The sequence below is a fragment of the Patiria miniata genome, unplaced genomic scaffold (assembly GCF_015706575.1).
Source record: "Patiria miniata isolate m_02_andy unplaced genomic scaffold, ASM1570657v1 HiC_scaffold_19, whole genome shotgun sequence".
Lineage (NCBI taxonomy): Eukaryota > Metazoa > Echinodermata > Asteroidea > Valvatida > Asterinidae > Patiria > Patiria miniata.
Window position 1 is genome coordinate 10101248 of NW_024037057.1, and position 16247 is coordinate 10117494.

The window sequence follows — 16247 nt, forward strand, 5'->3', positions numbered from 1 at the left end:
TATACATTTTTGCAAGAATAAACAGCGTAAACACATTCCACCTAAGACCATGACAGTAGGTCTGATGACAAACAAATACGGATTGGCATTGCGGAACTAAGTTTGTTGGCCTGGGGCTGTAAATAATTACTTATGCCTTCGGGCTAGCCCAGGTTGGACGATTACGACTGGGCTACCTTCGGGCCACGCCGATCTTTATTAATTTATAAGCTACCCTGGGCATGAGTCACCTTTGCTCCGTGAAACCGGAAAATGTGCTGAAATAACGGTGATCAAATGCCACCGGAAATCGACCCAACTAGCTATTGTCTGATTAATATCCAACAGTAGCTTTATCAATTCCATCTCTAAAGTTCGTTCACCCATCGCCATCTATTTTCCCTCAAACCTGTAATACGAGAAAGAGCGTCAGGCACTTTGCATGCCCCTCCTATCTCCCTTATCCCTTTGCAACCGTTGAGGGGGTACTTGTGCACGAAGAACCAAAGAAATGGACTTTGGCATTGCACTTTCCCTTTTGTTTGTTTTGTTGATACCTATTGTTATAAAAAGGTCCCGCAAGTCCAAACCGGAAGTCGTTTGAGTGTTTCCGTACCAGTGCATGCCGGGAAAGGCAGACGGCAAGAAAGTACAACTAATTCGACTCTCATTAAACAATACAATCTCGAAATGATAGCCAGGAAAAGAAAACAAAAACTTATTTGCAAAGTACAAGGGGAAGCCACTTAGGGGTCAGGCGGCTGAGTCGGGGTCGAGGTGATCAGTGATAAAGATGGACGCGTCCAAGTCAAAATCATGTTCGTTTCAAACTTGAGTCCCCCATTGTTTTTTTTCTAATGGCCTTCACAGCCTACAAATATAATCACTTATGATCACTGGCCTGTTTTTGTAAGTTGAGTCATACAGAAACTGTTTACATATATAAAAGGCATAGTCTTCCTCATTACGTAAAGCCGTGAATGGGCCTGCCTTAGCTAGAGGCTGGTGTCAAAACTGTCTGTCAATGTGTTTAACTCTTTATACTGAGGTCTCCAGGAACGCGACCACAATGGCAACATCAGTAACGAACTGCGAAAATATTCGGACAAGTAGTGATCGACATATTAACACAGGATAGGTCGATGCCCTTGTCTATTAGTTCAACCGCCATCAAACACAATGGCAACTTCCCCTGCTAACATAATGCGTCAGGTGCACTTCCTTATAAAACAGTAAGTGCATGGTCATAATAATTAACCAAAATATAGTTGTGTTAAAATAATTAAGCGTAATTATAAGTGTCGCTTGATTATGACACATAACGCGTTAGGAGTAACTCATTAAAGCAATGTCAGCAATGACTGTTCGTTGCCATAGCGACTGGCTCTCGCTTAACATCAGCAGAATCAGTACTGCATGTTCTGCTTGGTTCTTTTTTGTTCTGATCGATGACATGCATATAGACCGTTTCACGGAGACCGCCATCTTTGGGGGGCATAACGATGAAAGTGTCCAATCATGCTCAGGCCACACCTGCATAATGGACTTCTTTTCAAAGAAGTGCACCCCCAAAAAGCACGTGATCACAAAGATGACGGTATCCCTAAAACGGTCTTTATACAATCACACATCGTCCTTGGCGTACTAGTACACATCGGCCCATGTCATGCCTGGCCCATTTCCATCAATCCATGCGTAAGGGTCACTAGACACAGGATTTCCGACCTATTGTTCTCCGCGATTTCATCTACCATTTCTCAGTGCCTTCCTGTACTTTTACAGAGTTTAGACAGAACCAAAAAAGTCTGTTGTTAATTTACATCCTTGGTCCCGGGGATGGCGTTTGGTGGTACGTGACAGTCATGAAATAACATGTCACAACCTGTTGACAGTGAGTTGACAAGCAAACAAAAATGTCATGATTATCAAGAGGTATACGGGGACCTTGGTGTTTTGACCGGATGGTGACTACCAACAATAACACAGATCACAAACTTGCTGAGTTCTACTCAGATGAAGGCATGATACGTGTGGCGCACTATTAGTGACAAACACGACATTCGACCTGAAGTTGAGGACACACACGGACGTTAACTCGTGTCGGCACAAAGGGATTATATTGCAAATGCTACCACTGTCCCAGTCGATGTCTCTTGTGTTACCTGGTGGAAAGACTATGATACATGCTGATACTTCTCCCCATCTGACTTTTGAGAGAATGACCATGAAGCAGGCTTGACTCACCAGTTATGCCCAGCTGAGGCTTGTCGCATAATACCCCGCCATGTGGTGTTGTGACTTGTTTCTTTACAGTTTTGTAAGATGCGGCATTTCACAATACGGATGTGAGAATTAAATGTGGTCATGAACGTAACTGTGCGATTAAACAGTTCTTTGGACGAGGTGAGGCTTATTCATCCGCTGAAATATTGTTGCTGATGCAAGAGGTCGTTGCATATTTATCGAAATATACAAGTTTTGAGAGGGAAACTGACTGAACTCGCTCTTGCGCTGATCAAATTAAGAGACCGAAATCAACTCGAAATGGCTAAACTTCTCGATATTTTGCTGCTCTTGGTTTTAACTGGGTTGATGTGTTCAGCTGTTGCCATGGAATTTGCCATGCAGCCTGGAAACATCACTGGTTACGAAGGTGATACCGTCATCTTGACGTGTGTTGTTAGCGATAAGGATGAAGATCAACCGGTGTATTGGCAACGATACGACGGGTCTAGACTCGGCCCCATCTCCAGGGATAGAGATACCGCTGCGTATGCTCATCACTTCCCTGACCTGTCTCCCAGACTAGAGATAGTTGGAGACGAATCGAGAGGGGAGTACCATTTGTTGATATCGGACCTGAGCTTGGAGGACCAGGGGCGGTTCGTGTGCACGTTTTATAATGAGGATGGGTATGGTGTGTACGCTCCCATCACGTACGTCAGTGTGTTACCACGAACTCGCGTGTCTGTACGTGAAGGGATCGACCCTGTGTGTCAAGCGACTGTCTCGACGCCTTTACAAGCTGTCAGTATTGGAACTACCGTAGAACTCGTCTGTGACGCTCATGGTAGACCTGATATAACATCTTTAACGTGGTATGTGGGAGCAGGTAGAGGATCAAGTCCGGTCGGGTCTTGTAGCCTATCTAAGGGTCTACCACAAAGGATCTGCACGTTTAGGCGGACCCTCACGTTGCAAGATGTAGGGGTGAATTTCAAATGTATCGCGAGAGTCGGGCCGAGCGAGGAGCAAGGACACGAGGGTCGACCTGGATTGGCGCCAGAGCCAAATTGCAGCTTACAGCCACTGACTAAAAAGACCATTGTGGATATACAGCCGCCATCTAAACGTGTCACGGCAGGAGAAACGGCTACGTTCTTTTGCGCAGCTGGAACCCCTCCAAGCCGCAGTCCCTTCCGTTATACTTGGTATCTGAACAATGGTCAACAACTCACATCGGCAACTTCCACACTAATGATAAGCAGTACTAGTGGGTACATGCATGATAACCACGTGACCTGTGTCGTCAGTGACCACTTTGGTTACTTTGGCCACGGCACTGCAGTCCTTATTGTTGAAATGTCGCGGGACGATCAAACAACTCGGAGCACTCATATCGATACGACTAATAATATCGAAACCACTATCGATGACATGAATACCAAACTCACAGAATCGATACCTCCCGATACAACTTTCTCACCAAATAATGATAGTAGTATTGACATTTTAAAACCGCTGTCGCATCCTGACACTCGATCAACCAGTGTATTCCCGCTCATGCTGGTCATCTCGCTTGCTGCAGGCACAGTCCTTATGGCCGTGTTACTAGCCGTTGTTACAGCCTGTGTTATCAAGCAAAGGAAACGGGACAGGTGTAGCCTGAACGACAAGGCTATCCAGCTCGAAGCGGTACGCCCGGCTCAAGACTTGAGGAACGACAACAGCAAATCCGGCAAGAATTCAAAGCGGTTCGTACCTAGAGCGCCCTCTGTCAACAAGCAACCCCCAGCTCCGGAACCAGTCGCAAGTCTCTGCATCAATAACAAACAGTTGACGACATACGCGGTGCTAGACCCAGACCAGGTCGATAATGATTCACTGAATAGTCTCGATCTCCAGGAGATTATCCAGAAAAGTGAAGGAAGCTCTCAGGGGACGGGAGACAGTACAGTAAATCATCCTAAAGAATCACCCAAGAACAGGCCCCCAACAACATCTTCCGGTGGCCGCTCCAAATTACCTCGTGGACGCAGTGCTAGTACACCCCATGGCCCTGTCATCGTTTACGCTGGTGACAAGAAGACGCAGGATTTCTCTGCGGTAGCCTATGCTGTGACCAACATCGTGGAAGATCGACCAGCAGTTGCTAAAAACACTGGCAAAACCCCCACTTCGTCCTATGACAACAACAGGATTTCAGGCTATGCGGTCAGCGCCAAAGTGATATCTAGAAAGCGCGCCATGTCCAGCCCGATGACCTCAGGCCATTTGACGAATGGAGAGGAGGCCACAACTAAGAGTTCTACGATAAGCAACATGAAAGCCCCTTTCTCTGATTCTGCGAGAGCCAGACTGCTCATGGATGATACTTGTGCTTACGCAGAGATATCCGAAATCTGCCAAAACGCAGGCGACGCCAGTCAGACTGACCAGACTGAATCGAATGGGGGCGCTGTGTGTACGGTCCCAGAGCCTCCATTTCCGAGGTCATATCTACGGGGTGACAATGACAGTGCCTATGCAGTCTCCAAAGTTGTTTCCTCCGTTGCAAAAGACTAGCTTTAATACATATCTCGACTTTGAGTTCTGTCTCAGATTGTTATCATCTGGGAGAGGCAAAGTGGAGACCGTATGGCCGGTGCGCTCAATGAATGAAAGCTTTGACAACATCATGCATGACTCTCAGCATAGTGTAGATGGATAGGCGTTCCGAAGGTTATAGGTTAGAATCCAGCCCGTCGATGACATTAATTTACCTGAAGAATTGTGTAATGATATCTGCAAAAACTTGTCGAATACTGATTGCGCTTTGCCATGCTAAACGAAACAGAATATATTAGATGCCGATACTCGTATTTCATGCGGAAGGAGGTCGTAATGATGTAATTTACTGTTTCTATAAATACGTATCGTTAACATGATATGGAGTCATCCGTGCGAAACGTATCTTTAGGCGAGTGGCTGGATAAATGTTAACAATAATTTATAAATATTACCCCCCCCCCACCTCGCCCTCTTGTCAATGCCCTCTACCGACGTAATAATTTCAAAATTGTTATATCTATCATGATCTTTTCTTATATCCTTGGAGTATTGTTCAAAGCTTGAATTGTATATATGCGGCATTTAATAAAATGCCGCTTAAAAAAGGTTGTTTTTAATTATATTAATTCGGTCATGTAACTATTGTGTAGAAACTCCATGCGGGCAAACAAAGATTTTAATTCATTTCTCGTTTCATTCAGTCATGAGAGCTGAGAGGGCAATTCGTAATTTTTGCATTTTTTTTCGTTTTGTCACTGCGGAAAACAGAGGTGTTACCCATTAAATTTAGTTGTGTATGTACATAAAAGTTATATCAACGATGTAAAAAAAAATTGTGAAAATGCAGTTTCGATCATGTCATCAATTTCCCATCATTGTTACTTGCACCATTTGCTAAGTTGTGATTAATTAAAACCACCACTTGTCAAAATAATTCCTTAATTCTCCTAATCTAAGAGTTAGACACAGTGCAGAGTATAGACAATCTAATCAGGGGCACGTTTCATGACACAGTCAGTATAGACAATCTAATCTAGTCAGGAAAACTTTAGAAATGAATTGCTTGACACCACGGAATGCAGCCTTGATTGGCCACGCGCTGTTCGCGTGTCTGAACAATACGACCGTTCCGGTTGGTATGCTTTGTAATCAAGCACACATAGTAAATTACGGGCAGCATTTTAAAAATTAGCCTCATTGAAAGTTGTTGAATGAAGCTTCTTGGAACGCTGCGGTATTTCGGATTTGGAAAATTGCTAGACTTTTTTTTCAATTACCGCAAGGGTGGGATGGTCAATAATATGGATACCCCCCCTCCAAATGCAATCTATTTGAGCCAACCTCCTCATTCACTAGCATGACCAATACAATCGGATCCCCCTCCTCAGTGAGACTCGAGACAAGGGCGGGCAAGAACAATTTTTTTTGAGAGGGGGGGGGGGGAGGGCAAGAGGACTCAATTGTTTTTTAAAAAGGGGAAAAGGGAAAGTGTATTTACTCCTCCGATTAAAAAAGCGTTTGGAGGGTAGGGGGCATGGCCCCCGTTACCGCCCCGGGTCCGCTGACCCGGATGATCACGCCCCTTAAGACATTAGGCCATATTTATCTTTGCCTTCATTAGGTCATGTCTGAAGCAAAACTTGAAATCAAATCGTCTTCCGCGCATGATGCCAATGCGAGTAACAAAACACTGACTCCCTCTTGTGACCATGTTGTACAGTCGAACCCTGATGAGAAGAGCACTGTCATAATTATAACCAAGCAAAATTTTAGGTTCCAAGTCTTTGTTTTTCTTTGTTTTCCTTTGTTTTCCTTTGTTTTCCGTTACTGTTAATACAAGGTACCTGTTATAACAAGGTAATTCGTGAAGCCCAAAGGGCCTTGTTATAATATAAAGGTGTTCGACTGTACTCTAATAAAACTCTTATCCATCATACCACGCGTAGTACTTGCCCAGACAAAAAAGGCGTTCCACCACAGTCAACCAAAATAAATCCATGGCACGCGACACCGCTACGGGGAACCATGGGTGCACGCGATGGGCGCGTGGTGCATCCGACAAAATTGTCCGTCATTCAACCGTTACATGCCACAACGACCAATCCCCTGGGTCCACAAACACGTTGGTTGGTTTGGTTTGTTTTGGTCTATCTCATTATCATGTCTACGGCGCTGCGGAGTGCGGACCTGGAAAAGCAGTGGGCGGTCGAGCTGGCTTTTTGCTGACTCTGCTCACAAGTCAACAAGACAAGTAGAAATCGCTGAAACCATGGAGCTATATAGCTCCATGCTGAAACCACAACACGAACTTGGGAATACATCTGTAGTGTAATCGGTGTCTTCAAATGAAAGATTAAGAGCCCAAGCAACTGTATCCACGGAAATAAGTATTTTAACAAAACCACAACAAACTTCAGTTGAAGATAATAACTATACAATAAATTATACATGTAATATTAGTAATGAAGCGAATATAAAGAAAACAAACAGCATTCAATAAAATATTGATTGTCATAATAAGAAACATATAAAGCTAATAATTAAAATGTGATATTTTCATAAGTGGTTATTAATTAGAAAATCATTTGAATAATTATTGTCTCTCAGTAATTAATTGTTATAAGTGAATAAAAATATATTAAAGAAACACAATTTGCAATATGTGCATGTATGTGGAGTAATAAGTTGAGTGTGTTTTTATTCCTCCATGGTGTACCATATGTAACTGAATTCTAAAGGCAACAGGAGTCAAAGCTATTAATTTTTCTTATGACAATCGCAGTATTGATAAGCTTATGACAACTAGTATTTTTAAAATTTTTATGAACAGAAAACGGTTGTGATATTTTCCAGTTTACCTGAAGATTTAAATATACCCAAAAGCACAGTCCATTGTGCCATTGAAATCCGTCCGGTGTGCCTCATTGAATAACATTACATCCTATTTTGTTGACTTTTCCCCGGGCATAATAATAGAAAACCTGTTGACGACATTTTCATACTACCCGACCCCGTTGCGGTTTTGCTGTGACAACTCAAGGAAACTGACCAATCGGAGCGCTTTGCATAATGAAGTAGACCCACGTGCACTGCGCGGACCAATACGATGAGTCTCATTCAAATTGCCATTCTGCCTTTGTTCAAGGTTCAGTCAACGGCTTTTTACTACGATTTTTACTACGACCATGCCACCTGCCCACCACACTGGCTTCGAATGGCACAGCGTAAAACCAAACAAATTAATTCATTTAGCTTGATTTCCGGCAACAACGCATTGACAGTTCACCGAAGTATCTTCTGCTGCATCTTTGGAGATATTTGTTTCGAAAATCACAGCTCATTTTGCTGTGAAACGAGCATCGAAACGGCAGCGTAAGTTGTAAATTTGTAACGTGTGTGTGGCCTCGTTGACATTTGTACCTCCATTGACTACGCGTACGCATGCCTTTGCACGTAACGTGTTGTAGGTCTACGGTTTTATAAAAACACAAACTGAACTGAGCAGCAACATGGATTACTTCGATTCAAATCACATGGACCTTTCCGTTCGAGACGTCTTTGAGTCTGAAGTTCAGACGGAGATGGACCAGATTTTGAGGTCTGGATCGGCGAGCTACGAACCGGAGGCGGAAACCATAGACCTGACGGGATACAATCCAAACGAAAACGGGGACTTGGCTGGAGATTTCTCCACTGATGCGAGCGCTATGCGAGACATTATCTGGCTCTCGGATGGACATGATATTGGTTCGCTGTCAAACACCACTCATCACTCCTCAACCATGACAACCACCGGGAATTCCAACCTTGATATCTCACATCTCAGCTCTCCAGAAAAGTTTGCATTGGACAGTCAAGGATTGTTGGTCAACCCACAAACTGGACAACCAGTCTCCACATTGAATGTGGTGCTTAATGGTTTGTCCCAGCAGCAGCAGCAGCAAAATCGAGCTATTCTGCTCCAGCAACAACAGCAACAGCAACTGGATCAAGAGACACTGGACAATCTGCAGACCAACTTGAACTTATCACAGATGAATTTCAGCCCAGCTCAGCAGCAACAATTTCTTTCCCTCACACAACAGCAGCTTCAACAGAGCAGTCTTCTTGCTGGACAAGTTAATTTTCAAACTGTCCCCGTCTTGGGTTTGCAACAGCATCAGCAGCAACAACAGACGCAGCAAAACACACCAACTTCCATGACGACTTCCAGTCCACATCAGACAGCAAGCCTTTTGTCCAAGCAGCAGAAGCTTGAACCCATTTCAAGCGCAGAGCAGAAGATCTACCCCAAGCCAGCTTATTCTTACAGTTGTCTCATCACCATGGCAATGAAAAACAGCAAAACTGGTTGCATGCCAGTCAGTGATATTTACCAGTTCATGTGGTAAGTATCACTGTGGGTTGTGTTTGTCCTCTAATTTTTTTTATTTATTTCAGATTTCAGCTGTTGCCCAGGATCAGGACTCGAAGTCGAAGGATGGAAGTTCATGAAATTCTATTTCTGAATAACAAACCAGATTTTTGCTTATTTTGCTCAGCAGGCTTAATACTCAACAGTGTTGAATGGATTCAACTTAGTGGCATCCTGCATTTTTGTTCCTTCATTAAAAAGAGTCTCCAGAGTCGTTTCTGTTTTGAAAATAACCTGTTTCCAGTTACGGATTGACTTGTCTTGATCTTTTACTAGAAACAAGTCTACTAAAAGTTTGAAAATTCCCCAAACAGGGAGCTACAACTTATTTGTTGGTCAATAAGCCTCTGTACTGATAACATCACACTTTGTTTACGTGTGTGCTTTCCTATGGTGCTCAGTGGAATGTGGGCCCCCACTGGATCCATAGGAAAGTGCACATGTAAACAAAGTGTGACATCATTAGACAGAGGCTTATTACTTACACGTTTGTTAATGACACACTAGGCCCTAAAGTGAACAGAATGCAATAGAGATCATTCACAGTCCAACTTAATAAAATTTACCAGATGTTTAGGCCAAGTTAAAAAAAAATAAGTAGTTTCTCGTCAGGCCTTTTTGAAAAATGAAGGAGGTGGGCATTGTTTTTTCCAAAGATGGCGTATGAATTCTTCAATTATTTTGCTGATACAAAATTGTGTCCAAAGGAGCCGTAATCCTTTCTACATAGGTTCAAATTTGTTGGATACAAAGAAAGACAATATACATGTACTGACAATATGTCAGGCATGCAACTTTTCCTCGGATCAGCTGATTTCCTCTTTTTTCACTTCCAATGTGTGCCATTGGAAATAGAAAAACACTGTACAAAGTCTTGGAAAGATTTGAATTTCCTCTTCTTTTGTGACTTCCCAGTTGCATGCCTGTATGTGCAAAAGATTTATATGCAAAAGTCTGAATAAAAAACAGAAACAAAACAAACATAGAACAGATTTACACAAGTATGTATTGGACTGTAATTGTAAACAAAGTACTTTTAATTTGTCATGCTCATTCATATCTCTATGATTTTTTTTAGAAATCTACTTCTTGCCAGTTTTTATGCCACTGAAACTCTAAATGCCCCACCCCAATTAAGTAAATTGGGACACGCCCCTGATCACCTGTTGTATAGGAATGCTTACTTGCATTAAATTAAGTATGTTAAGTTTTATTCAATGATTTTTGCCCAAATGCATATTGTTTATGGTTTGAGCTAGAGATTACTCGTTTTAACAAAAGTCTAAAGTGTATTCTCTGCATTTGCTTGAATTTACAGTGAGAATTTTCCATACTTCAAGACAGCACCAGATGGTTGGAAGGTAGGACATTTGTCCCTTTTATAATATCTGTGTTGTATTATTTGATAAGATCTATACACATGTACTTTTCCCCCCAAACTTTAAAAAAAAAGTGGGTAAATGCAGACATGGTTTGCACAAACTTTCATTTTACCTATAAAACGTGTCCTTAATTAATAGTACTCTAGTTAGTGAGAAAAAAAGAAAAATCAAAATGTCATCAGTAATTGTAGTTAACATTTTTTCCAGTCAATTTCAGACAATCACCGTAGCATTTTGCATTTGGTATTGAAGTAATGACCTTATGGTACATATTCCCAGGTACTGTACTTTGAGGCAGACATTGCTGTTTATCTACACTCAACCTTAGGCCAATGTTTGACACTGTTGAACTACTACACTGTATAGACAAATTACTAGTGACTTTAGGTATAAAGTCCTTCTGGTCTGTGAGTCTCAATGACATTGTCCATTGCAGTAATTGCAGTACTGATAAGACTTACAATAGACACAATCAAGGCTACGTGCAGTATACTGTAACAGCAACACCTCTCAGATTTTAGGAGATTTAACCTACATGTAGTTGAATAATACTACATTGTCAGAATCAACAAGTGTCATTCTTTGCATACAAGCTAGGCAAATCATTTATCCTTCAATTTATCATTCAATGGTTGCCTTACTCATACTCACAAAGTTGCTACACATGGTTAGAAAATACAAAGTTAAGAAATAGTTGCTGGTTAGTTTCATTTGGCAAATTTTAGGAATTACTTAGTTTGGTTTAAGCACGTCGTAAAAACTTGCATTGGTATCCAGGTACAATTTCATAACAAAACGGTGTAATAACTTTTCTGAATCAGTGACACATTTCTCCTCATTTACCCCACCCTCCCAATTATTCTAAGAAATGCCTACTTATGTTATGTGTCATTATACATATCATGTATCTAGCATTAAATGCCATTGTAAAATTTTGGACTACACCCATAAAGTGACAGCAAATATAGTGGGCCCCATGAGTCATTCATTGATCACTATCACAATCGTTGGACTTGTCCATTATCAACAGGGGTGTTCAAGTTCGTGCAAGCTCGGCAGACAGTTATCAAATTTTCATTTAAAGTACATGTACATGTATAATTAAATGATGAGAAACATGCTGAAAACGATTACTTACTGTGCAATTTACTTTGACTTATGGCTTTAGATCCGCTAAAAAAGAACTTTTTGTCATATTTAAAGTCCCTCTGAGAATCCAACAAGTCACACCCACTGTAAGGATGGAGCATATCCAACCAATGGCTTTTGTTAACCTCTGACCTACATACATTCCCTGGCTGTTGACAGAATTCTGGCTTGCACCTGTCGGTCATTAGCATAACAAAACACCTTGCAGGGATCTGGTACAGGTGAACAATGGGTGAAGGCCATTGATGGTAGTGGGGGAGTTTTCAGGGCACCAAGGCTATTCTTTTCAAACTAGAGATGTACAACTCTAGAAAACAGTTGTAAAACTGACCTTGGCTTGGGAACATGTGCATTCACTGACAGATATTGGCCATCAAAGTCACAGAAATAACTTTTTGATCCGAACAAATTTTTTGATTTGTAAAAGTTTGCTAGTTTATCAGAAAAGATTGAGGCTGATACTCTGACCTGCAGTGATTTTCATGATTAGAATTTAATTTAGTACAGATAAACATCTTGATTTTAAGGGCATTGGTTTGGCACGTGTCCAAAAAAAAGTGTGTATGACCTTTTTATTTTAATTAATTACTTTAATAAATTACATGTACTTTAATTGTTCTTGAAAGTTTAATTTTAAACAGGATTTTTGCAGGATTTATTTTTTCACTTGCTTTTATAAATTAAATTAACCATTCTGTTTATTATTTTTGTGACAGAATTCAGTGAGACACAACCTTTCCCTAAACAAGTGCTTTGCCAAGATTGAGAAGCCAGCGACTGCCAACGGTTCCAGCCGCAAGGGATGTCTGTGGGCACTGAATCCTGAGAAAGCTGCCAAGATGGCTGAAGAAGTCCACAAATGGACCAAGAAGGACCCGGCTGGTATCAGACGAAGCATGGCAAAGCCTGGTAAGCAGAGCTTTCCCAAGGATTTTGAATGCCCTTCTGGCCTCACACAGGAATGAAATAATGAAAATTGTAATATTTATTTTTGTTTAGGTAGGTTCCACTTTGAGTGCTTTTTGTCTTTAGGTTGGCTTTCTTCATACAAAAATAGCAAAGTTCAATATATAAGATTTTAAACTTTGCGTGATGATGGTAGTAACAAGGTAAAGATTTATGGTAGCACCATGTGAGAATTCTCTTTTTATGAGATTTTGAGGTTTTGAAAAGAACCAAGGGAGCTCAATGTTTTGGAGAGTACACTCTGCCCGTTGTTAGTTCTACATAATCCACATCCTCCTTTATGTCTTTCAAAACTTAAGAAAGAATGAGATGTAATACCAGGCTACGTAATACCAGGATAAATTTAAAAAAGTAAGTTTTATGGCAATTGAGTAGTTTGGCAGTTTTCTCTTATTTTTCTTACCACAGAGGAACTTGAAAGAATAGAGGAAAGAGTTAAGGTCAACAACACCACGCCAATCTTGAACACCAAAACGCTTCCTCCCTCGACCCCCGACATTAAGACTATCGTCATGAAGGCTGTCTCGACCCCACTATCCACAGCAACGACTACTACGGCAACAATAACGGCAGTCAATCCCAAGTCCCATGTGATGGATCCCATTCCGGTCAGTCTGTACCAAGCTGTGGACATCTTCAACGGAGACATCAACATTGTTGACCCATCGCTTGCTTCTCTGGAGGGAGATTTCAGTTTACCGGTAGGTCTAAAGATTGTCTGGCAGCAACCTCAATGTCCCCTTTTTTATCTTGTCCTTGACTTCCCGTAATTGTAAACATTCCCAAAGCTGCTTTATTTGCATCTCATTCTCTCTAGCCAGCTACATGTGTATATCAAAACAGAGAAAGATACATGTATTATCACTGACAAAAGACATGAACTGTCATTAAATTTTTAGACTGTTTTTTGTAAATTGACAATATCATCTTGTCAGATTCCTGAGATTATTTTTGGTTTCTGAATAACAGTAGCTTCTTGTATTCACCTCTTCTTGGGGAGTCAGGTTGGCCCAGCGGAACTTTCCTCGCCTTCTACCGCTGTGACCCAGGTTCGATCCCTGCTTGGGCCAGTATGTGGATCGGGTTTTCAGTTCCTACCTGATTCCATGGCTTTTCCTCCCACATCTAAAACTAATTTCTTCACGTTGCCTTCTCTTCACTGGGCCTCATGGGAGACCAGTGGATTGCACTGAATGGGCTACCCAAAAGAGGAATTATATAAATAAAATAAATAAACCAGTTTACTTTTTTACAAGATACAAATAAAGTGTTTACTTTGTTATTCTTCTGCAGGACCACCTGATGGACCCAGTAAACTGTGAGCTCATGAATCTAGATGTGCCAGTCACAATATCCCCTCTGCCAGGCAATAACCCGCTGTTTGGAGGTTTCCTGGATGCATCACCGTTGAAGGAGAATCAATCATTGACGACAATGACCGAGACACCATCGCAGTACTCGCAGTTCTGTAGTCCCAGTAGAACTCCGGTGACTGCGTTCATGTGACGCTAGTGAAAACATAGGTAGAATTTTAGTGCCTTGTTCAATTGTAAACACGGTTTTCTTGTGTGTTTTTTTTATAATTTGTGAATACATGCAATCTTGAAGGCTTTTTAAGATATTGATTTGTCAATTTTTTTTTCCAGTCTGCGGAAAGAGAAAATTGGTTGGATGTGTTTTTGTTTAAAAATGTAGCTGAAATCATTCATTGTTGTTGGAAAATAATGATTTAACTTTTTGCCAAGTGATTGCAAAAAAAAAAACCCTTGATTTTTTTTGATGAGAATTAATGAAGTTTCTGCCACAAGTGCCTAAGAATCATGCAAATGAAAAGATTTTTGAAAGAAAGAAAAATCAGGGAATGTAAAATTTCTATTTTTTTTCTAATGTTTACATTTTTAGAATCACATTCATCAAGTGATCAAAATAAATGGCTGACTATCTTCAACCGTTGTTATAACGAAAGTCAAATGAAAGTCAAATAACTGTATTAATTTGTCTAATTGTACATCTCAGTTTTTTATGTTACAATTTTTACAGTAAGAATGTCTTAACTATTTGTGTAAATTTTGTAAATTAAACTAATGAGTTTTTTTTGTAGTGTGTGTTCCAAATGATTTTGCATGTGTTTTTTTTTCCGGCAGAAAAGATAAGGTTTTTGAGTCAAGTGAGACAAAGTGAAAAAACATACCGAGTGTGTTTTTTAGGAGAAAATATTACTTTGGACTAAAGTACATGTCGAGTTGAATAGAAAGTGTATGTGATGTATGTCCCCAGTAGTATTAAAGTAGCTTCTTTGATTTTGTAATTGTGGTTTGGATTAAAAAGAAGCAGCAGTAAATAAAGGGGAGCAAGATTCTGGGTAAGCTTTGAATATCGGTACACAGATGGTCGGAAACTATAGTTGAAAACCTTAATAACAAGGTCCTAGGGACTTTACAAATGACCTTGTTATAACAGGTACCTTGTATTATCAGTAATGGAAAACAAAGATTTGGGACCTAACATTTTCCTTGTTATAAGCATGATATTGTATTAAGAGTGCTCTTCTTGTCAGGGTTCGACTGTAAACAGAAAGGAAGAAACTAGAAACTTATAAATAAGTTAACACAAATCCAACAGTATGCAAAAAACTAAAACAATGTGCATGAATGTGATTACATGTACTGACGGTAAGAGAAAAGTAGTTTTTTTCATCAAGGAGTAAAGAGCACCCTCTTGTGTTTAGATTTTCATATTGCGACAACCTTTTCATGTTTGTGAAATACATGTACAGTGAAATGAATGGCCAATAAGTTAGGAATTACATACAAAACTTTCAAATGAATTTTTGTTTCTTAAATCCTGATTTATTCTATAGTAGATAGGGTAATGTTACTGTGGTCATGGTGGTGTCAGGAATTGGAACTAGATTCGAAATCACTGTTACGACTGAAAGAGGCAATTAATGTTTTGAAACAAAGTGTACATGTACATAACTGTAAACTATTTTTCCACTTTTATACAAGTCAAGTTGAAACCACTTCTTTTTGTACACGATAATACCAACGAACAGAGCGTTTGTATCATTGAAATGCCTAGACATTGTAAATGTCCCTTTTTTAAATCAAGTTTCTTTCTCATTTTTGTAACAACACAAATTATGGTTTCAAATCATGGAAACGGATTAAATCATAAAGGTTTTTATTTTTATGTTCTTTTAAAAAGCCTTTTCATGCTTGGCCCTCTTTTTAAAAAAGGGAAGAAAGAACTTGGTTGATTTTTTTGGTCCTCTGAAAATTGTTTAAAATCGAAGTGGGGTGCTGTTTCCCATATTGTCCATGTGCATACATGTAGCTATTACATTAGGCGATATGAATTGCTTTGTGCCAGTGATCACCAGTAACTTTTTATCTGCCATTTTCTCCTCAACAAAGTTGTTATTAAAAAAAAAGTGCTTGCTATCAGAAATGGAATAGAATAAAAGTTGTACAGTGCAGGAACTTTCCAGTGAGGACAATATAAATATAGTTGTCGTTTTTTTTATTAATTTGGAAGTTTATTTGTTAAACCATTTTTGTCAGTCTTTACTCATTTGCATTTTGGCA

The 16247-nt window shown here is 40.3% G+C and overlaps 2 protein-coding genes across 2 annotated transcripts; both read left to right on the forward strand.

Annotated features, from left to right (window-relative positions):
- Positions 1-1615: 1615 nt before the first annotated feature.
- Positions 1616-5762, forward strand: LOC119725741. The gene has a single exon (XM_038197294.1). It carries the CDS (start codon positions 2524-2526, stop codon positions 4762-4764), a length of 2241 nt encoding a protein of 746 aa, XP_038053222.1. The 5' UTR covers positions 1616-2523; the 3' UTR covers positions 4765-5762.
- Positions 5763-7900: 2138 nt separating this feature from the next.
- Positions 7901-16161, forward strand: LOC119725744 (forkhead box protein N4-like). The gene is made up of 5 exons (XM_038197296.1): positions 7901-9136; positions 10482-10524; positions 12411-12603; positions 13069-13361; positions 13954-16161. The coding sequence occupies exons 1-5, from the start codon at positions 8259-8261 to the stop codon at positions 14164-14166; spliced, it is 1620 nt and encodes a 539-aa protein (XP_038053224.1). The 5' UTR covers positions 7901-8258; the 3' UTR covers positions 14167-16161.
- The last annotated feature ends 86 nt before the right edge of the window (positions 16162-16247 follow it).

What these genes read in the sequence shown, in the direction of transcription:
- LOC119725741 (XM_038197294.1), top strand. Translation starts at nt 2,524, where the DNA reads ATGGCTAAACTTCTCGATATTTTGCTGCTCTTGGTTTTAACTGGGTTG.
- LOC119725744 (XM_038197296.1), top strand. Translation starts at nt 8,259, where the DNA reads ATGGATTACTTCGATTCAAATCACATGGACCTTTCCGTTCGAGACGTC. An exon ending in GATATTTACCAGTTCATGTG is followed by an intron (nt 9,137 to 10,481) that starts GTAAGTATCACT and finishes TTGAATTTACAG; the next exon opens with TGAGAATTTTCCATACTTCA. An exon ending in ACGAAGCATGGCAAAGCCTG is followed by an intron (nt 12,604 to 13,068) that starts GTAAGCAGAGCT and finishes TTCTTACCACAG; the next exon opens with AGGAACTTGAAAGAATAGAG.